General features: G+C 35.2%; 3 protein-coding genes across 4 annotated transcripts; 1 reads left to right on the top strand and 2 right to left on the bottom strand.

Moving 5' to 3' along the window:
• The first annotated feature begins 1,569 nt into the window (after positions 1-1,569).
• Positions 1,570-3,917, top strand: LOC143571134 (putative galacturonosyltransferase 12). Its single transcript, XM_077056637.1, has 6 exons — positions 1,570-2,009; positions 2,089-2,153; positions 2,233-2,391; positions 2,584-3,174; positions 3,249-3,551; positions 3,633-3,917. Exons 1-6 carry the CDS (start codon positions 1,799-1,801, stop codon positions 3,915-3,917), a joined length of 1,614 nt encoding a protein of 537 aa, XP_076912752.1. The 5' UTR covers positions 1,570-1,798.
• A 1,002-nt stretch (positions 3,918-4,919) lies between these two features.
• On the bottom strand, positions 4,920-9,226 carry LOC143571133 (transcription factor bHLH115-like). Its single transcript, XM_077056636.1, has 5 exons — positions 8,941-9,226; positions 6,865-6,930; positions 6,318-6,395; positions 6,068-6,230; positions 4,920-5,266 (listed from the first exon to the last, which is right to left on the bottom strand). Exons 1-5 carry the CDS (start codon positions 9,105-9,107, stop codon positions 5,003-5,005), a joined length of 738 nt encoding a protein of 245 aa, XP_076912751.1. The 5' UTR covers positions 9,108-9,226; the 3' UTR covers positions 4,920-5,002.
• A 1,309-nt stretch (positions 9,227-10,535) lies between these two features.
• On the bottom strand, positions 10,536-18,161 carry LOC143571135 (kinesin-like protein KIN-14N). 2 transcript variants are annotated; one of them, XM_077056638.1, is made up of 16 exons: positions 17,825-18,161; positions 17,585-17,729; positions 17,398-17,507; positions 17,133-17,252; positions 16,854-17,057; positions 16,571-16,780; positions 15,985-16,059; positions 15,753-15,899; positions 15,068-15,206; positions 14,872-14,981; positions 14,176-14,337; positions 13,875-14,080; positions 13,695-13,776; positions 13,257-13,361; positions 13,042-13,146; positions 10,536-10,911 (listed from the first exon to the last, which is right to left on the bottom strand). In XM_077056638.1, exons 1-16 carry the CDS (start codon positions 17,999-18,001, stop codon positions 10,732-10,734), a joined length of 2,277 nt encoding a protein of 758 aa, XP_076912753.1. In that variant the 5' UTR covers positions 18,002-18,161; the 3' UTR covers positions 10,536-10,731. The 2 variants fall into 2 exon arrangements, with proteins under 2 accessions (XP_076912753.1, XP_076912754.1); XM_077056639.1 differs by lacking the exon at positions 13,042-13,146 and having other exon boundaries at positions 17,825-18,160.
• Between the last annotated feature and the right edge of the window lie 4,234 nt (positions 18,162-22,395).

Here is a 22,395-nt window from a genome sequence, read left to right on the forward strand (position 1 = left end):
TCAGTGATAAAGGAGGTAGGGGTGCAGAGACATTGCTTATTGTTGCAGTCCCAATAAGCTTACTCGAAGACCAAATGTGATGAAGATTTGAGGCGAGCATTCTACATGAAGACCCGTTAAAGTACCCGTTAAAAACACTTGTTCAAAATAAATTTGGATTATAAACCTCTAGTAGTTTATATTTGTTTTATTCGGTTTTGTAAACGATATTGTACTGGTATATTTCTCATTACTAATGACTGTATCATAAGCGTTTATTTTATTTTTATTTTTAATAAAGAATGAACCTAGTTCCTACAAAATTTAAGTAGAGGCATTTTATTTTTATATATGCATTATTTTTATTTCATAGTGAATTACACAAATAGTCTTTGGAGATTGTCATGAGGGTAAAATAGTATTTTAGAATAACTTTACATAGCCATTAATTTTCTAGTCCAATGACATAGAGGTGATGATTAACGCTTGAGATTCTTGAGGTCTCATGTTTAAAACATGACTCAATGGGGTTTTCCACAGTCGTAGGTGTTCTTCTTTAGGTCTGGAGCGTCAAAATTAGTATGGGCAGTTGGCATTCCGTCTCATGAAAGCTTACTCGGGTACTGAGGTTATAGTTCCAAACGTTGTTAAAAAAAATATAACTTTACATATTTTGATGCATTTATCGTTAGAACTCTAAATTAGTGCACAATAAAAACCTCAAAATATTTTAAATTTATATCTCAAAGATGTGACTAGAACGAAACCACAGACTATTTGTGTAATTAACTTTAGGGTCGTTCACAAGTCAAACCAGGGTCTACTTGTGCTTGGATATGATTGTTCTTTTAATGAATGAGCTGAGCCGGGTGTGAGATCTGTAGCTTAAAGATTTGAGAGACAATGCGAGCATGAAATTTGTAAAATTTCACCCGTATGTGTTAAAATTCTTAGAAACACCAAGGGTCAGTATATATAGGTTTTATTTTCGACGAATTTGTGACGAATTCCGTCGGAAAAAATTTGACGGCCTTTATGTATGAAAAAACCGCGGGTTATACCTCAGCTTTCTTGTACGTAAAATAGAACCGTACGTCGTCTGTAATGTTGGGGCTTCTACACACCTAGATTTAAGGCCCACTAGAACATTCCACGACTAATAGTCAACATATATTATGTGTCATTTTCCTGGTTAGAAGAGGTGTGACATCAAACAAATATAGAATAACACATGTTAGCATTTTAACTTAAATAAATTATTTGTATGGTAAATAACTTGAAAGCCAAATCATCACCAAACATACACACTTTTTTATTCCTTTTTACATGTGACACATGCCCATCAAATAATATCTTTAAAAACATATATTTTAAATAAATACTCATGTTACATTCATTTTTGTAATTCAGGATAAATTTAGATTCCTTTTACTTTAATCATAGTCTCTTTTTTTCTTCATTTTCGTTATGGCTAAGGTTTTCTTGTCGCGTGGTTTGTGTCCAACTTCTTGTTTTCAATATTTACTTATTTGTTTATTTACTTATTTATTTATTTAGAGAGAGAATACTAAAGCTTAAGCAAGGTAAAGGTTAGGTGCAAGATGGGAAACCCTCAACAACATTGAACATAAGCATAAGTCATACCCTCCTAGCTATTAACATTTCCACACCACCTTCTTCCCTATCAACCCAAAACACACATTTAAAATATCATTACAAAATCCAACCGAACGCGTACCCTGACCCGAACCAAAGGTGTTACTTTTGAACCCGTTGAGGCTCGTGGGATTGGTGTCTTGTTTTGGTGAACTTGATCAAAATGCAGTTGCATATATCTCCAAGTTTACGACATATTACGGTGATGACTAGTAAAGGTGTGAAGGAGTTCATAAAAGTTAAGGTTGGGTCACGAAAATTGTCTTACAAGACATTTTTCTATTCACTCTTGTTGTTAACTTTCCTTATTAGATTCATATTCGTGTTAAGTTCGGTTGACATCATTGATGATCATATCAAATGCTCCACCATCGGTACGTGTTTTCCTTTTCTAACAAACCACATTTTCTATCTCAAAATCCGCTTAGCATGTGATTTTTTATTATGGTGTAGGTTGCTTGGGGAAGAAGTTGTCACCTAGTGTATTAAGGGGAAGAAACCTTCAATCAGCTTCTGATGTAATATGCTAACACCCAATGTTTTGTCTTATGACTTCAAAAAGTTTAGGGACTAAAATCGTCGTTTCGTTTCTGCAAGGTACCACAAGTAATTTATCAAATCTTGGAGGACTCATCTAGCCAAGATGAGATAGTAGGAGGGCCTGATATCCCTCAAACTTTAGAAGAATTTGTTACTAGTATGAAAGGCAGCAATAGACCAAATGCAAAGACATTTGCCATCAAGCTTAAAAATATGGTATCCTCTTCTAGCAAAACGGGTGGGTCGAGTCGGGTCAAAACAGATTCCGAGCAAAATGGGTTCGAGTCAAAATGAGTCGTTTTAAAAATAATTATCTTAGGCCCAATAACGGCCCACCAAGGCCCGCTTAAGTGGTGTCAAAACTTACTTTCTTTGTTCTAACAAACATGTTTTCATTTCTTTTCTTAGATAACACTTCTTGAACAAAGGACTAGAACAGCTAAAGTCCAAGAATACCTCTACCGCCACGTGGCATCCAGTAGCATACCCAAAAACCTCCATTGTCTAGCCCTTCGACTAGCCCACGAGCATGCCACCAACGCCGCTGCCCGCCTCCAACTCCCGCTGCCCGAGCTCGTCCCAACACTCGTTAACAACTCCTACTTCCACTTTGTTCTTGCATCCGATAACATCCTTGCAGCCTCGGTTGTAGCAACATCACTCGTTTACAACTCGTTAAGACCCGAAATGGTGGTCATTCATATAATAACCGATAGAAAAACTTACTCACCAATGCAAGCATGGTTCTCGTTGCATCGGTTAGCACCCGCGGTGATTGAGGTAAAGGCATTGCACCATTTTGATTGGTTTGCAAAGGGAAAAGTCCCGGTTTTGGAAGCTATGGAGAAGGATCAAAAAGCCCGGGCCCATTTTAGAGGCGGGTCATCGGCCATCGTGGCTAATAACACCGAGAAACCGCATATTATTGCAGCTAAGTTGCAAGCTATGAGTCCTAAGTACAACTCGCTTATGAACCATGTTCGAATCTATCTGCCACAGGTGAGTCGGATACAATTTATAATATGACCATTATACCCTTCTATTTCTTCTTACACTTTAAACTCTTATATCAGATGTTTCCGAGTCTTAACAAGGTCGTGTTCCTAGACGACGACCTTGTGGTTCAATCGGATTTATCGCCTCTATGGGAGATTGACATGCATGGGAAAGTGAACGGAGCGGTCGCAACTTGTAAAGGGGGCGATAAGTTTGTAATGTCGAAGCAGTTCAAGAGCTACTTAAACTTTTCTCACCCATTAATATCAAAGAACTTTAATCCAAATGAATGTGCTTGGGCTTATGGCATGAACATATTTGATCTTGAAGCTTGGAGAAAGACTAATATAAGTGAGAATTACCATTATTGGCTTGAAGAGGTTAGTTATTTAACCAAAAAAACACACACACACACACACAGTAACACACAAGATATTTGACCATGTGTTGACCTTATGCAGAACTTGAAATCAGATCTAAGTTTGTGGCAGCTAGGAACATTGCCTCCAGGTTTGATAGCTTTTCATGGTCATGTGCATGTTATCGACCCGTTTTGGCATATGTTGGGGCTCGGGTACCAGGAGAATACAAGTGCAGCCGATGTTGAACGAGCTGCGGTTGTTCATTTTAACGGTCGAGCAAAACCATGGTTAGATATTGCTTTTCCAGAGCTTAAGAAACTATGGACAAAGTATATCAATTACTCAGATAAGTTTATCAAGTCATGTCACATTACAGCATCTTAGAAAGGTAGCTTATCATCAAGTCATGTCACACTACATTTTTTTTGGTATATTGCCATTTATGTTGTTGTATATCCATAATGTTTTGTATATTGTTGGCTCTGATCTAAAGATAATATGAGGAAAAAACAAAAAGATTCTTTCATGGTCTTTCTGTCATTCTTGAATTCTTCTTACATTCGCAATCCGCGCAAAAATATCGAATTTTGGGTTGTCATATCTAACCTGTTTAATAAACAAAATGCGTTCAAGTTAACCTGTGTAACCCATTTAATCTAAAAGATTTGACCCATCAACCTGCTTAAAAATATAAATTACATCAGATTTTTTATTGTCCAATCTAGTAGGTTATGTTTAAGTTGGCATGTTTAACCGATTTAACTAAACCAGTTAACCCATCAACCCAAAAAAAATTAGAAGCCCGCTAACCCCTCCTAAAACATGTGTAACCTATTTATTACAACCCACCAACCCGTTTGACACGCTTAAAACACGATTACGACCCGTCAACCCCATATACACTTTGCCAGCCAGTTTTGACTTATTTAGATAGATGGGTTAAAAGCTTCGGGTTACACAATTTTTAATATGTGTCTTAGTTAAGGTTGATGTCCTTGACATGGATAAATATACAGGTCGTGCCCGGGTCCATCGATTAAACCCACCAACCCGATACAATCACCCCTATCATAAATCTAATCAATTATACTGGGAATCCAACTTTGTTGGCCACTTCAGTAAGTGCAGAATCAAGTAACATATCAGTCTGTAAGCATCTAATCTAAACAGTAGAGCCTTTTATATCATCAAAAACATGGAGTGCAAGTTGTAAAAGAACTTCTAATCGATCACGCATCACGATGCGTATAACGAAAAAGTTAAAAGTTAAACAGGTCTAAGCATTTCACTAGCATCAAGACACAAAAAAAAAAGAACTAACAAAAATCACACACATTTAACAGTTAGTTTAACTTCATAAACATGCCACAAGTATTACCAAATATAACCATAGTTACACAAGCACAAACCTAACACAAGTCATAGATTAATGACAAACCGCACCGCATGCACATCCAGCGATGACTGAATTAAGCGACTGGTGGATGGAGGACGTGATCCTGTGAGGTGTCGACCGCAGCAGGTGGCATGAACTGCCACATGGCCATTCCCATTCCCGGGTAACTGATGACTGGAACCAACTTATTTCCCACTTGGCCTTGTGCATAAGCAGCAGGTATTGCAGGTGGAGCCATGAAAGTGGGCTGCGGGTTCATTGAGTTTACTTGTTGCTCAAGTTTCTCTTTCTCCATTTTCAGTCTTTGTTTCTCATCACGGAGTTCGTTTTTCTCAGCCTATAACAAATCAAAAAACTAGTTTATATCTTACCAGGCAAAATAAAAAATAATAATAAAGGTTAACAGGAAAAGTTGTCAAACGCGTTCAAAGTCGCCCAAAATGTAATTGATGAATAGAATACATTAAAATCCGATATAATGAAACTAGTGTAAGCCATTCAAGCATGTATTTGGTTTTGTTTACCAAATCCAGCTAAAAGATGTTTGTATGACAAAAACGCCCTTTAATTATTTTACTGATCGATAGGTGTTTATTTCAAATAATTGAAAAGGTAAGCAAGGTATTTTTGTCTTTTTCAAAGAATTTTGTGCATTTCTATCATCCTGCTAAACCGCATACATATTTGGATGCATCATCAACTTAGGTCGGTTTTAAGCTCAAACCAAACCAAAACCGAAATTTTGGTTTTAGAAAACCCACCGGTTTCGGTTTTCATTTGGAATCAAAATGTTTGGACCTGAAAAAGTTGGCCCAAAACTACGAATCCCTTAAACTTTTAGGAAAAGAAAAACCATTAATTTTAAGTTTGGGTTGGTTATACAGGTTTGTTTTTGTGTTAATTCAGTTTCGGTTCAGTTAATCAGCTTTTTCCTCACCCCTTATAAAGTTTTTTCGTAAACAGTTGCCTTTAACCAAAAAAGTTTAGTGGCTGTGTGGCCTCCACATGCTTATTGCTAAAAAAAGTAGTAACTTTTAGACGACTCGTGTTTTTTGTCAGCCCAACCCAACCCACATTATCGATTTATCTGTTAACCGACCCACCCTTTTCGTCACGTCTAGATAACCAAAAGGATTACCTTCAGCTCCTTAATTTTCTCCTGAAGATCTAAACTAGAGTCTTTCAGCTTCTGGGCTTCTTTTCTTAACTGAGTCACTACACGGACCGCATCAACCAAAATAGCAGTTTTATCAATTTTAGGGGGCCTTCCCGGATCGAGAATTGAAGCCAACTCAACAAACCTAAACGCATGGCATAACAGTAAATACTAAACCATTAAAAAATAAATATAAAATATTAAAAATAACTCGTAACAGATGATAACATACTTGTCATTTAGCTTATCCCTCCTCAGTTTCTCTCGGCATGCTTTGCTACTTGTACCGCTGCATGATTCACCCCTTCCCCTGTTGTACACAAGTTCACTATTCAAACAATTCTTTTAAGTAGAGAGACGCGAGAACTGCATAATGCACTTGTACATAGTGTTGAAAAGACTTAAAGCACTAGCTACAACTGTACAAGTGGTAATGCGGTTCTTGTAGTTCATATGTAATCCTTCAAAACAATATTATTTACACATTTAACTAAAAACATGTGCTTTCACATAAAGTATTTGAAAAATTATACTTTTTTTAATTCAATCCAATTAATAAGTTTGAAAAATATATATATAAATATAACTTTTTTAAAAACTTTGTGTGTGTATATAACTATATATACACTCCGACATGTATATAAGTTTGAAAATTTACATATAGAATTCCAATCCGATTAATCGCTAGTCGGTAGTACCCCACTGCCCGACTAACGTCTAACGAGTTCTACAACCTTGACGCACGCACATACAAACTTAAGAAGGAAGATATAAACTACCTTTTCTTCGATCTAGAATCATTATTATGTCCATCTGAATCCACAATTGAGCCATCAAGATCACCACTGAAACAAAATTACAATTAAGAGATGTATGATTAATATGCACTAGAGGTGTAAACGAGCCAAGCTACTCGAGATTCGTAAACAACTCAAATGAAGCCCGAGTTTCACATATCAAGCTTGAGCCGGCTCGCAAGTCTAAACAAATTTTTTACTTACATAACTTTTATTTAATGTAATAACTATTATTATTTATAGAATTATAAATAAAAATAATTAATATGTATTACATGTAAAAGTTATAATTATAAAAAGACCCAATTACAAATTTTGTCCTTTAAAATAAGACGAATTACGGTTCGTGTCCTTTTTTTAGTTTCCTTGCAGGCGGTGTACTTTAAACTTTTTTTTCCTACAAGTTTTGTCCTTTACGCTAACTGAGTTAGAAAAAGTCAGTTAAATCCCATCACGTGAGGCACATGTGAGGGTAGTTTTGTCCTTTCATATATCTCTGCAACTAATACCTTCCCCTCATTTCTCTCTTCTTTCTCTCTAAGTCACCACCATCACCATAAATTCCGGTCACCATATATTCCGGTCACCTGTCGAAGATTCCATTCAACCATCAAATGTATATACATACATACATACATTTAAAATCTCTCGACACTTCTGCAAATCCATCAAATTCATCGTTCAATAATGGGAAAGAAGAAGAAATTCATCGACAAGAAGAAATCGGCCACCTTCCAATTAATCTCACACGACTCCTCCGACCCCAATTACTCCGAATCACCCTCCGGCGACAGAGTATTCGTCAGGGTTGACGGCAACTCTGAAACACCCTTTTTCGACGATGATGACGGTAACAGAATATTCGACGATGCTCCTGACGATTACAGCGGTGATGAAATTACCCAGAAGCAGACAACGGCGGGTCGGTTGCCTGGCGGGTCTTCGTTGCCGGATGATTTGAGACGAGAGATAGTGGAGTTAGGGTTTCTGGATGATGGGTATAATTATTTGGCTCATTTGAGGGAGATTAGGGTTTCTGGCGGTGGGTCTTCGTTTTATCAGAATCCTAAGGCCAGTTTGAACCAGCTTCCTAGTGATGTAAAGGTTAGATTTTTATGGGTTTTTTTATGGTAATTGAGTTTGCATTCAAGTTTTGATTTTTATGTAATTATTTTGAATGATAACTAATTTTGCACTACTTAAAGAATTGATTTTCCATTCAATTTGATGGTTGAATGGAATCTGCAACAGGTGATCGGAATTTATGGTGACGGTGGTGACTTAAAGAGAAAGAAGAGAGAAATGAGGGGAATTTATTATATATATTTTCTTTTCTTTTTTTTTAATTTAATGATACATTAAAATTACAATTATGCCCATCACATGTTTGGCACATGTCATACTTAACTGAGTTTTTTTAACCCAGTTAGCGTAAAGGACATAACGTGTAGAAAAAAAATGTTTAAAGTACACCGCCTGCAAAGAAACTAAAAAAAAGACACGAACCGTAAATTGGCTTTATTTAAAGGACAAAATTTGTAATTCTGTCTTATAAAAATGCATATAAATAATTATAAAAACATATAAGAAAAATAATTAAATAAATAATAAATAAGTCAAGCTCGAGTTTGTGAGATAAAGCTCTGAGCGACCCGAGTTCGAGTTTCACATATCGAGCTTGAGCCAACTCGCGAACCTAAACGAGCTTTTTATTTATATAACTTTTATTTAATATATTAATATAATAACTAATATTATATATCAAAAATTATAATAAAAATAAGTAATACGTATTACATATAAAAGTTATAACTATGATTACACACATAAATATAGTTATATAAAAACATATAACAAAATTAATTAAACAAATATTAAATAAGTCAAGCTCGAATTACTACTCACGACCCCGTGAATATAGAGCTTCCGAGTACGAGTTAAAATCGGAACGTATATAACCCTAAATTATGCATCATACAATAAAGCCCCAATCTCATAAATAACGAAACTTGTCGATTATTATTATAATAACGATAAGATTAAAGAAGATAAGATTACCTAGGATTAGATGAAGAGCCATTGAAGGTAGTGGATTGAATCGGCCAAGTAAACCCAGAACCAGAAACTATGAAATTATTATTATTAGCATCAGGTACTGTTATATTAATATCGTCAATGAAACCACCGTAGTCATAGATCCAATTGGTGGTTTCAGGCGAAACCATTGCTGGGATAGAAGCAATTGGTGATTACACAAGTGGGTTTGGTTTTGTTTGGTTTTGTTTTGTTTATTATTAATAATGTGTGTGAAGATAGATAGAGAAATTGGGGAATCAAAGGTGAATGAATGGTGATGGTGTGTGTGTTTGATTATAATAAAATAATATTATTATATTATTCGTCCACTAATATAAGTGGAGTGGTGGTTTATCGTCATTGAGCATATGACTGAGCGTGTTGACGTCTTCTTTGTTTCAGGGTTATAAGTGGTTCGATTACGACGTTAAAAAAGGAAAAACAAACGTGCGCAAATTAATCTTGTTTTTACTTTTTACTTTTTATATTTTTTTTTCTTTTCTTTTTTTTTTAACGAAGAACTAAGTAACGCCAGGTAGCCTGAGCTGGCCACGAGTCCGGACTGACGGAGCCCCTAGCACTCCACCTATTGAGGGATTCCCCAAATAAAACCCGACCCTCACGCCCGCCAAACGGCACGACGGCGAGGAACCGGTAAATCTTTTCGAAAAGAATTTTAGTTTTGTAAAAAGTAAGAATATGAATGTTGAAAATAATGTGTACTACGGGGTATATTTTTTATTGTTTTCTAAAAGTTAGATTTATCTATAAGTGTGAAGTTTAGTGAGTACCGGGAGTTCCCAACAACCTCTATTTTTCTTCCTTAGTATAAATTTATTCGTTTCATCTGAAAATTTTGAGTCCGCCCCTCTGGCTTATGAAATTTTTAAACATGTAGAGTCAGGCTCCCTTCGTGTTTTCATTCAAGCATCACCACCGACCATATCTAAGATGTGTACCCGTCATAAGCCATCTTGTGATGTGTATTGGTGTAGTTAACTAATGGACCATGCGTAAATGAATTAGTCAATTAAGTAATCCCAGTGTACGTCATCCGACTATATAACGAGTTCTACAATATTGACACACATATATAATTACATTTAAATTCTAATTTGATTAATCCTTATGCACCACACCGCTTAATGCTTAACTAGCGCCTAACAAGTTCTACAACACCAGCACACTCATGTAAACTTAAGAAGGAAGATAATAATACCATTTCTTTGATCTAGAATCATTTTAAAAACTGAATCTATACCTCAAATTCATTATTTTTTGGGTCAAAAGCTAACACTCAAATTCATTAATAAATATTAACAAAATAAATAATACCAAAAATTTTAAGCTAAGATATATTGTGTCAAACTTTTTTATTTCTAAACACTAAAAAATTATATGTAAAACCGAAAGAGGCTCATAACCAAACCGAGTCCATATGAAAAAACCAAAACCGATCAGTTTTCAAAAAAAAAAAAGAAAGAAAAATTCAGTTACTAGGGTACAGACAATAAGCAAGTATCCCCCAAGAAAAACAACAAAATCCAGTTAGTTAGGAAACAAAGGATCTATAACTATCAAGTATCATTCAATCAAATCAACAAGTACAAACCTCCACTAACCCTATCATTCTTAACTGTTACAAACCATGTAAGATCCTTCTTTTCAGCTACCTATACACATTACATTACCATGCACACTTCATGTTAATAAAACTCACAACATACTTTTTTGCCTTTCCTTCTATGTCAATAACTAACATCAACACTTCACTCAACCATAGCTCAACCGCGGCTCCATGTATCTCATCGATGTCTGTCGTCTCGGGATGCTGATCTCACACGCATTCACTCGTGCAGCAAACCGTAAAGAGCAGAGTGACTCGTTGACTGACGTCGGTGCTGGAGAGACATTGACCACCATTAACGTCTTCGAATCGCCACCTAAGCAAGGCTGGTTTTGACCGTCGAAAATTATTATTTATTACCATGTTTCAAATTAAAAAATTGACAGAATTACAAATTTTGTCCTTTAAAATAAGACGAATTACGGTTCGTGTCCTTTTCTAAGTTTCCTTGCAGGCGGTGTACTTTAAACTTTTTTTTCCTACACGTTATGTCCTTTACGCTAACTGGGTTAGAAAAACTCAGTTAAATACCCTCACGTGAGGCGCATGTGAGGGCATTTTTGTCTTTTCGCCTGTAATTTGTCTAATATATATTAAAATGATTCTCTCTCTCTCTCTCTTCCCATCTTCTCTCTCTCTCTCTCCACACCAACACCACCACTTCTTCTTAAATCCGGAAACAAGCCGATGAGGCCATTCCGCTCCGGCGAGGAAGACGACAACAGGAGCGAAGGAGGCGGCGGTGACTCCGAGCCTGTCCTGAAGGTACTCGACCAGAGACTGTGCCTGAGCTAGGGTTAGGTTTGAGATGTCATCGCCCAGCTGGACGACTTTCTCCTCTGCCACGGCGGCGACTGGACGGAGGAATGTGGACCGGCGGGTGAGTTTGGGGCCGAATTCTAGGGTTTGTTTGGGGGAAAGACATTGAGTGGTGGTGGTGGCGCGTGGAGGATAAGAGAAGGCGCGTAGAGTCACCGTAGAGAGTGTGGAAGATGATGCCATTGAAGCAGAGTTTAGAGAGACTGAAGAAACGACAGGATAAGAGGATTGACAGGTTTGGTTGATTTTAGATGAAAGAAAATGAATGGGTTGGTCATTTTTCCGACCGGCAAGGAAGAAGAATCAACAAAATTGGTGTTAGCTTGACCAACGTCTCCATCAGATTGAGCCTTGCGATTTAAGATCTAAGACGGATTTCAATGTGAGAAGATATGCTTTTGTTTGTACTTGTAGTGAACTATTTGTGGATATGTTGGGAAACCCAAACCCACCTTTTTTGTAACAGAGGTTGAAATTGAAATGAAGCAATTGATTAAGGTGAATAGGATTAAGGGGATTTGATGAAGGTGAATAAGAATCAGATAATGAAGGTGGTTATAGTTGGATGGTGCTGGTATGGTGGCGGCAGGTGGAGTGGACGGTGGTGGAGGTTTGCTCTAGAGAGAGTGAGAGAGAGTTCGGCGAGCCCACGTAACCTAACAAATCTGAGATCCGGGTTAATATTTTAGGGTTTCGTGGTCGATTTAAAAAGTTTGGGCTTCGTGGTGGCAGTTGCAGGTGTTGGCTTTTGTGTAGTGGTGGTTGCGGTATGGTGGTGTGGTTGTTTCTGGTGGCCGGAATTTGTGACGGTGGCTGGCGGTGGCCGATTTAAGAAAGGTTGGTGTGTGGCGGTAGCTGTGGGTTTGGGCTTCATGGTGGCCGGAGTTTTGGAAAAGGATGGGTCGGGTTCGGGTGATAGGGATACGGGTTTTGGAAAAGGATGGGTCGGGTTCGGGTGATAGGGATCGTTTGCGGTGGCCGGAGTTTATGGTGGCCGGAGTTCATGGTGATGGTGGTGGCTTAGAGAGAAAGAAGAGAGAAAGGAGGGGATTATATACATTTTCTTTTTTTTTTTTTAATTTAAAGATACACTAAAATTACAATTATGCCCATCACATGTCTGGCACATGTCATACTTAACTGACTTTTTCTAACCCAGTTAGCGTAAAGGACAAAACTTGTAGGAAAAAAAAGTTTAAAGTACACCGCCTGCAAGGAAACTTAACAAAGGACACGAACCGTAATTTGGCTTTTTTTAAAGGACAAAATTTGTAATTCTGTCTAAAAAATATATATATATATATATATAATATATTGTTTTATTAATTAACTAATAAAATCACAAACATAGCCATGTCATTAATTAATAAAATTAGAAAATAATAGCCTTTGACTTTTTACTTCTTCAAATTATTCAAACCAGTGAAAAAAAAAATGCCACGTGGCACACTTTAGAGCCACAGGAGGAGTTGACTCTTTTATTAATTTTAATTTGTTTCTTGTTTTTCTATTATATCACATTTATTATTTAAGTAAAAAATACTTCTTCTTTAGCAAAATAAGGACAATGGCATTTTAGTAAATTTATCGTTCGGACAAGGCTAATTTCGTAAGTTTCCCTTAATAATAAATATTACCTGAAGAAGATATGTGAGTTTTGAGTTTCTGAAAGGAATGTGTTCTTCCTTCTTTGCTAGTGCGAATATAACGTCACTTAATGACGACAAACTCCTATTAATAGCCTGAAATTAAGCAAGGTAAGAGTTAGTTAAGTTTGACAAACGAGCCCGGATGTTGAAACTAACGATTAACTTGAACGGTCGGGCCCGAACCAGAATGTGGAGTAAATTACCTGAGTTTCTTTTAGCCGTTCCCCGGTTGACCCGCTCTTGGAAAGACGTTCGCTACCAGCAAGATCTATAAGGTTGAGAACACCTTGTACTTGTTGCTCCAATGTCTAAAAAGTCAAAGAAATAAGTCAACGTTCAATCGTGTATTTTGGACCATGCATACAACCACTACCTACTATCGGATAGGCCAAAACTATAGATGGCAAAATGGGCGGGTTGGGTAACCGGTTTAAATGAGATAGGGTTAACCGTTTGGCCCGTCCGACCCGTATCTTTTTAAACCTGTTTGACCCTTTTGCCTTTTTACCCGTTAAATTAGATGATTTAGGAGGCTTTATAAATATATACAAATTAAAGTAGATGATCTTAAATACACTTTGGAAGGCTTTCAACCCGTTTGACCTGTTTGACCCGTTTCATTACAAACTCTTGTGATTTACCTCATTAACACCTGATATCCTCAACGTGAAGACAAAGTGACTTCTTGAAGACTGCTCGTTCATTTGAGTTTTACCAACAGACCTATAATGCAAAAGAAAACAAACCCATTATAAACCGTTTGGACGTCTAACTCTTGAATAAAGTTTACAACTTTTTTTATAGAAATCAAGATACTGTACCTGCTTTGTGCAGCACGGTTTAACAAAAAGGCAACCTCTTTACTGCTACGTACATCAACAATGGTCAAATCTGAAACATGGGTGGTTCCGTTTGGATCATGTTTGATTGCATATTGCTGTTTGTTAGCACTACTTTCTGTAGAACAAGACTTATTTGATGACAACAAATCGCGTATTGTCTCGTTGTATATTTCCAACATTGAAACCTACAAAAATCAATTATAGAATAAATTGCTCAAAAAAGTAAAAAACCATATAATTTGGAAAAATAAAATAAAGATTATGAATTCCGATTGCAAACCTGCATTTCATACTTCCACCCTTGCTCTTTGAGCTTTTGTCGTGCCTCGAATATTTGTTCTAGTGAACGTGGTATAAGTCCTTTATCGTCATAGCTGCCTGGTGTTCCCATCATTGTATGCGTCTTACCGGATCCAGTTTGACCATATGCAAAGATACAAACCTACACACAATATTAATTATGATTAATTAATAAGCTAGAATGCTTTGAATTTGAGGTCAAAGACGCTACTTTTCCACTTTTAAATTAAATAAGGTACAAGTGACAAGTTTAACTTGGTTAATTCTGATTTATTTGTTTGATAAAGGTTCAAACTTGGTCAACAGTCGTGTAATGTGCATTCATAAGCTTACCGTGTCCAAATCGTTTAAAGTATACAACTAATTTAGGTGATATTTAGGTGGATCTGTTTTTTTAATCATATAAAATACACTAGTTACTTAAGAATGCAAGAAATGGACAAATGAATGCTTGTGGGTCAGCCCGGCCCATTTTGTCCCTTGCATAAAAATTGCTCACTGAGGTTTGAAGACGGAAGTATGTTTATTTGTTGTTTCATAACCAATGAAAATAACATTAAATTTGACAACAAAAAATACGCATATGCAAAGGGTAGTGCACAAATTTAAATTGTTAACAAACCCATAAATTAAATGGAATAATGATTATATAAAAGACGAAAAATATTAAAATGACCTTATAACCGTCAAGTGCACTTTGTACAAGTTGTGATATCTCTTCAAACACCTCTTCTTGTGTTGTTTGAGGCGTAAACACCTTATCAAACATAAAAGGATGAGTTTGACCTATTCAACAAATTTAAAACACTAGTCAAACATAAGAGTCAACACAATGAAAAATAAAAAGTCAAATACACAGTTTTAAAATATACCATGTTGCACCACTTCGATGCCTCGGCCAAGAGCTTCGGTTGTTGTGGGAAATAAAATGGTTTTTATTTCATTTTCCACACCTTCATCAAACAAAAGGGGCCGCACTCTACAGAAAACTCGTATGTTTCCTTTCAATTCCTGCCTCAAAATTATTTTTTGGTAAGAATAATATAACTATTATATGTTTCATAAACCGGAAAACTAAAACTTTTAATTAGCTAAAAATTACATGATTAGTAAACGAGCCAAGCATGAGCTTCGCTCGTTTAACTTAAGAGGGCTCCAACTCGGCTCGTGAGTAGTTTTTCAAGCTCAGTTTCGCCTCATTTATCATTTACTAAATATTTTATTTATAGCTTTTATATATAGCAAATATATTACATGTTTTTATCATAATTTTATGAATATTAATTATTATGTATATACTTTCAATATATTTATTATATAAAACAGCAAACTTGCAAGCGCCTAGTCAAGCTCATTAAGTGAAGTTTGGGTTCGTTATAAAAAATGTATATTGTTAACGTTCACAGCCTCTTTTAACATGAAACTTATTTATAAGAAATTGTGAAAAATTGGACAATATGAGTTACAGGGTCAACCTAACCCAACCCGGCCCATTTTGACCCGTACCTAAAAATTACTCATTTTTCCACCTCTACAGAAAAAGAAAGAACTTTTTACCAATATTGTATTATGCAACTTCTTTCTCAATGCTTCTCCTTCAATAACTTTCACATCAGCCTCCGCCAAACGAATTTGTAACTCCGAATTAAGTTTTTTCTGTTCTTCGTATCCTGCTTGTGTCTCAAATGATGATAAAGCAGACATCTACGACAGAAAAACTCAAACATAAGTCTGAAATATATTTTAAAAAAAACATATAAACAAAAGGGGGGCCCAAAGTCGATGATACCTCTAATTTCTTCCGAACAGTGGCAAGTCTCTCCTGCAATCTATTTATTGTGTCGTTTTGTGAAGCACATGTTACCTAAGAAGAGCAAATGATAAGTGTAGCATAAGTTATTAGATACATACAAACATGACAGTTTTGATTTATTTACTTATAATTATATCGATTAGGTTTAAGGCTGTAAATGAGCCGAGCCGAGACAGGGTGAGCTCGGGTTCGACTCGTTTACAAACTGAGCCAAGCAAAGCCATCTTGACCGTTTATCTTAACATGCTGAAATGTTGAGCTCAAGCTCGGCTCGTCAAAAGCTCGTTAAGAACCCGTGGCTCGTTGAGCACGCATAATTTATATATATTAAAATTTGGGTTATCATTTGTATATATTAAAATTTGGGCTCTACTTTAAAACGATCCAAACGAGCATTTATGATGTTAACAGAACTTTCAATAGTTTTTCGGATAAAATATGTCATACGGCTTTAAGTTGCATATACACAGTATATACTCATTACCGATGTTGACCCGTTACTCAAGGCGTCCATTTTCCAAATTCAAGAAAACATAAAATGAATCTCAGGGTATTAAATCACCTCGAGCTCCATTGATCTTGAAGTTAAGGTACCCAACTCGACCGCTGATTTTCCAGTACATTCTTTATATTGCTCCACTTCGGATGTTAAATCTTGAACAAGTAACAACTGACGGTCCCGGTCTTCTCTCACTTGATGCAAATCCCCTCTCAAACACCCAACTTCACTAGCGAAAGCTTCTTTTAGCTTCATCGATTCTTCTAAACTCGCCTAAAATATTAACTCAAGCGTTTAACAGATGTTAATTTAAACAAACACAAGATTGTGAAAGTGCAAAACCGACTTTTGCAGAAGCTAACTGATCCTGTTGAGACTGATGGTAGCCTTTTAATTTGCTTAAATTCTCCATTAACGCAGCCTTTTCATGTTCCACTTTGCTTAGTGTTTCACTGGTTTGATTAAGCTCGGTTTGCAGCTTACTGTTGTATTGTTGTAAGCCCGTGTTGTACTCTTGTAATCTTTTGTACATGTCATTGACCGATAATATCTGAAAAACTAATAACATGTCACATAAACTCTAAAGTTTTATTAGAATTTATAGATTTAGATCTAATTTTTTAACCTTCTGATTCGCGTCTAAACTTTCATTTTTAGCTTTTTCAAGATCTTCAATGAGGGTGGCCTGTGACCGTTCTGCTGTCATTCTAGCATTCTTCTCCATCATCAATGCTTCAACCGCAGCCTGAAATTATTATAATTATAATAATAATATTAATTATTATTATTATTATTATTATTATTAATTAATCAAAATTATATCGCCTACTATCTAATAGAAATCAGATCAACCATCAATAATCAAACTTTAGTCTAGATTCAAAACATACCAGTTTTTCGGTTTCTTCTTTCGCGAATTTCTCTTGTAAAGCCGAGTAACTCGTTCTTAATTCCTCGATTATTGCATTCAGTTCTTCTTCCTTTGCATTCATCAGCATTTCTACAACACAATTAAAAAATAAATCAAATTGTGAAAACTTAAGATTAAAATCAGATATCAAAAATCAAAATTTTTACCCATTTCATTGGATTTCTTTTCTGCTAACTCAAACAGCTCTTTAAGCTTTTCGTGTTCCACCGAAAGCCCCCCTTCGAAATCTTGAAACCATTTCACACACAATCTTAGCTTTTTAATATATTCCATCATTAAATCACATTTTTCCTACAAACCCACAAAAATTCACATTACAAAAACAAATAAAAAAAATAATTAAAATTAAAAATAATAATAATAATTTAAAAAAAAAAAAGAAAAACCTTGAGATTGAATTTATCTTTGGTTTTGATCTTCATATTCAGCAATGCCTCAACTTCCTCTCTAGTGAACCCAACTCTTCCACAACCCGACCCGGCAACACTTTCGGGTCTGACCCGGGTATCCGGATCTTGAGTGCCATTAACAACAGGTTCAACACCATTTGCAGTTCCCACCATATTTTCAGATCTTTAACACAGTTTCATGAAAGCCTTTCGGATCTTTATCAAAAACCCACAAAGAATATGGGTTAAAGTTAGGGTTTTGACACTAATAAAGAAAATTTGGTACCAAGATTGAATATTGCAATCAGAGACCAGTATCTGGGAAGACTAGATTTCTTTATCAACCAACAGATTTAGTTTTATAATAATATAATAAATATTTAAGGGAGAAAGATTATTATTAGTTTAGTTTAATAAAAAGGGGAATTATTAATATAAAATGAAAAAAGATGGAATTTTTAACCTTTTGGTGTGATGGGTAGGTGCATCTGCTGCCATTAAAATGAAGTGAGGTAAATTGAGATAAGAGGGTGGAGAGTGTTGGAATATGGTTAATTGGTTAAATTATTAGGTGCATTTGATACAGCCACCATACCAACATTAGATTTTTAAATTTATTTTATTTTATTTTTTATTTTTTATTTTTAGTAGTTTTTTTAGTTTTTAGTTCAAGGATAAATTAGTTATTTTTAAATGTTTAAAACAAAGCAGGGTAATACGTTTTAATTTAAGGGTTGTTTGGTTCAATCAGATCTGCTCGATTATAAATTCTCTTATTTTCTATTCAGAATCAATCACATGTTGATCTATTCGAACTTAAATTTTATTCATTATGATGTTTTTCATCTTGAAATCAAATGGTGTGACAAATAAGTAAACAAATATGTTTATGTCTAATTTAATAAAAAAAATACAACCAAATATAAAATCTATAACTTACAATCAAAAATAAATCTATAACTTACAATATAGATTACCTTTGAAACATGCTGTAATATTTTATAAAGCTTTAAATAAGAGTGAAAAGTAGATTGAAAATTGAAGAAGTTCATTTGTGGTTTTTATGTGGAATTCTCAATAATATAATTTTGAGATATTTAGGTAGATATTTGACTAGGCATGTTTTTAGCATCTTCCTAGCATAATGCTCTACTTTAGTAGAGATGGCAATGAAATCCGAACCTGATGGAAAAACCCGAAACCCGACCCATTAGTGTTTGGGACGGGTTTGGGATTACTTTTAAAATTTTTCGCGGGTTTGGGACGGGTTTGGGATTTCTCATATACCCGATTACCCGATAACATAAACTCATTTATCCGATTATATACCCGATGTACCCGATATAGCTTATTATATTATATATATACTATATCCAAATATATTATTTGTCGAAACTTGTTTATGTTAATTATTTGAGATATTTTGTTTTTATGGTAACCATCTTTGTAATCGATTAGCTATATTTTGTCAAAACACGCCGATTTCTGAGCCGGATATACGCGACGGGTATTTTATCAAAACACGATAGGAAAACCTGCAACCCGATGGGAAAACCCGAAACCTGACGGGTAATTACCCGATTAAAACCCGACGGGTCCGGTTTCAACAACATTGGTTTTAAGCATGTTATATTGTTAAAAATTTGAAGAAATTCATTTTTCTTCGGTATTTTGTATGTGGAATCCTCAATAATAATTTTGTGATTTTTAGACATATATTGACTAGGCATGTTTTTAGCATCTTCCCATCGTGATACCCTAGTTTATGGTGTAAATTGACTACGCATGTTTTAGCATGACATAGTGTATAAATTTTGAAGATGTTCATTTTTCTACATTGTTGTGTATGTAAAATTCACATTAATATACTTTTGTGATTTTAGACAAATTTTGATAGCATGCTTTAGCATCTTCCTATCGTGATGCTCTAATTTGAGTATAAATTGTATGTTCGTGTTTTAAGCATGTAATAGTGTAAACATAAAATTTGTCTTCGGAGCTTAGAACTTCAAGTATTGGTCTTCTCAACTGATCATGATCTTCAAAACCAAGTTAAATGGTTTGTTATATATAACTTTATAAATGGAGTATAATTGGATCTTCAAAAACATCGAGCCAAGTGTGAGCTAATGCGTATTCTTTGTCACTTAACCACCTTTTAACTGTTTTATCACCAGCCTCCTCGCTCGCCTGCTTGTTTTGTTTTATGTTCTTGTTTGAATGTGGTTAGCTGAGTTTGTTCAGGTGAAGTTTGAGGTTGGTCTCGCGTATGGAATGGCTTGAGAAGAATTTTCGATTGAAGGCCAAGTTTGTGTATTCCGTGATCCGATGAAGTTTGCAAAAAAATAAAAAAGGTTGCTTGTTCATAGTTGCTCGTGAGAAGGTACGTGAAAATGAGTTGTTTGGATCAAAGGCTTTCGCGTTGGAGTTAGGGCTAATGATTGCGTGATCAAGGCCACACCTATAACGTTGTCGTAGTGGGCGAGAATGGCCGGCGAATTTTGGGCGAAGTGGGCTACAACACCGCCCCCCGCCCCCCCAGCAAAATGTGGGGCGATAGGGGGGGCGTTCTCTTTGCCGCCATTTGTATGTTGAAAATAATAATAAAATAATGTTTTGAACGTTGGGAACGGTCATAATTTAAAAAAAAAACAAAACAAAACAAAATTATTTTAAACAATATATATATATACATATACATATACTCTTCTTCTTCAAACCATATCCATTATATACACTATACATAACCAAATTCTTCAAAAATACAACTAATATGAATCCTAGAAACAACCCGAACCAACCGAAACACTCATTCCCTCCTTTCGGTCAACTCCATGGTTCGCAAAACCAACCGAACGTGAACATGCAATGGAACCCGAACACCCAAAACCAACCGAACCAAAATTTCCCTTTTGGTTTAGTCGACCCGAACCTAAACATGTATGCCAACTTCCTCATGCCCCAAAACCTCATGTCGGCGTTCGGGTCTACCCAACGGGACCCGGAGACGGTGCCGGAGACCCAGACGGCACGGGCCTCTGGTTCTAGCCAAAAACTGGGCCCGTAAACACAAAAAAACAACAACCGGGTGAGCCGATGGCGCAACGTGATCCATACAAGCAATGAACCGAGGATGAGGAAGTAGCTCTCGCAAGGGCTTGGATCGTTGTTTCGGAGGATCCTGACGTCGGTAAGTTTTTTAATATTATCAATTTATATAACTTTATTCATTCTTTATTAAAAATGTATACTAATTGTGACAAATAATTTTGGATATTAGTTTTTTTTTTTTTTTGCTATGTATTTTTTAATGTTTCTTTTTTAATTTTAATGCATTTTTATTTATCTATTTAATTAAATGAGTTTTTATTTGTTTAGTTTAATTATTAAAAGAAAATAATAAAAAATGGTGACGTGGCATTGGATGGAGCTACAACACCATTACCCCAAAAACAAATTCTTACCATTTGCCGTTGGGCGTCACGTGTTCACCCAATTTGTAGCTCATCCACTACGCATAGCCTATCATTAAGTTGTGTTCGTCATCCCACCATTCAAGTTTTGCTTTTTGACGCCAAAACATGGTTTTTTATCTATACATATATTACTGGGTTTTAGTTACGAAAACTTATATATAGTTTTATTGCAGTTGAGTTGTATCTGATATAATATACATAGTTGTTACGTTATAAAACTTACATCAAAACATACATAAAAATAGACATTGAAATTATATATTCAAATATATATATATATATAAAAGAACAAACTTTTACTTTAAATGAAAAAAATAGAAAAAAGAATCCAATAAGTTTGGTAATGAGTATCAAAAACGAATTCTACAAAACTTCAAGTGAAGTTAGAGTGTAATGACTATAAAAACAAAGATAAGAGATGGTGTTAACTAGGTATGTTTTTAGCATGTTCCTATCGAGGATTCTCCAATAATGTCAACAGATTCACACTAAAATATTACAAATTTTCTTAGATTTAAAGTATAGTATGCTTTTAATATTGAAAATTTAAAAATAGATACTTTTGTATATTATAAATATATATACATTAAAAGCTTATTTTAATAAATGGAGTGGGGGTAGAGAGTAGAGTATTGTTGGTTTTGAAATATTTAAACAGGAATCTCGCGGTACTACCCGTTAAGAATAGATAACCATTGTCAACCACATAACCCCTATCAATTTACAAACTGACATATACGTCCATCACCTTTCAATTTGAAAAACACATATGTTATTTTACATGAATATAATCAGTTTAGTCTAGGTATTAATGGGTCTGGGATATGTATGCTGGTATGGTCGACATTGTTAGTCTTTATATCGCTGACTAGTCATCAATTAATAGCCATTTGGTCAAAACTGAATATTTTAAATATAAAATTTGGTGTATATATGTTTTAAATAAACAAATTATATGGGTCATGTATGAGTTAATTGGATTTTAGAAAAAAGAAACATAAAAATATATATTATTTTAAGCCTATTAACTAGACACAATGGTTTAATAATTTTTTATTATTTTTTCTTTTAACGGCACAATTGTTTCATCGA

Source organism: Bidens hawaiensis, unplaced genomic scaffold, assembly GCF_021521415.1.
Source record: "Bidens hawaiensis isolate Kalapana, Puna unplaced genomic scaffold, B.hawaiensis_p1.1 tig00025201_1, whole genome shotgun sequence".
Taxonomy (NCBI): domain Eukaryota; kingdom Viridiplantae; phylum Streptophyta; class Magnoliopsida; order Asterales; family Asteraceae; genus Bidens; species Bidens hawaiensis.

Coding starts and splice junctions, on each gene's coding strand:
- LOC143571134 (XM_077056637.1), top strand. CDS start 1,799: ATGCAGTTGCATATATCTCCAAGTTTACGACATATTACGGTGATGACT. Junction 2,010..2,088: donor TATCAAATGCTCCACCATCG/GTACGTGTTTTC, acceptor ATTATGGTGTAG/GTTGCTTGGGGAAGAAGTTG. Junction 3,552..3,632: donor ACCATTATTGGCTTGAAGAG/GTTAGTTATTTA, acceptor GACCTTATGCAG/AACTTGAAATCAGATCTAAG.
- LOC143571133 (XM_077056636.1), bottom strand. CDS start 9,107: ATGGTTTCGCCTGAAACCACCAATTGGATCTATGACTACGGTGGTTTC. Junction 6,396..6,864: donor GATTCTAGATCGAAGAAAAG/GTAGTTTATATC, acceptor TGTGTACAACAG/GGGAAGGGGTGAATCATGCA. Junction 5,267..6,067: donor AGAAAATTAAGGAGCTGAAG/GTAATCCTTTTG, acceptor GATTTGTTATAG/GCTGAGAAAAACGAACTCCG.
- LOC143571135 (XM_077056638.1), bottom strand. CDS start 18,001: ATGGTGGGAACTGCAAATGGTGTTGAACCTGTTGTTAATGGCACTCAA. Junction 17,730..17,824: donor AAGATAAATTCAATCTCAAG/GTTTTTCTTTTT, acceptor GTGGGTTTGTAG/GAAAAATGTGATTTAATGAT. Junction 16,781..16,853: donor ATCAGTTAGCTTCTGCAAAA/GTCGGTTTTGCA, acceptor TTAATATTTTAG/GCGAGTTTAGAAGAATCGAT.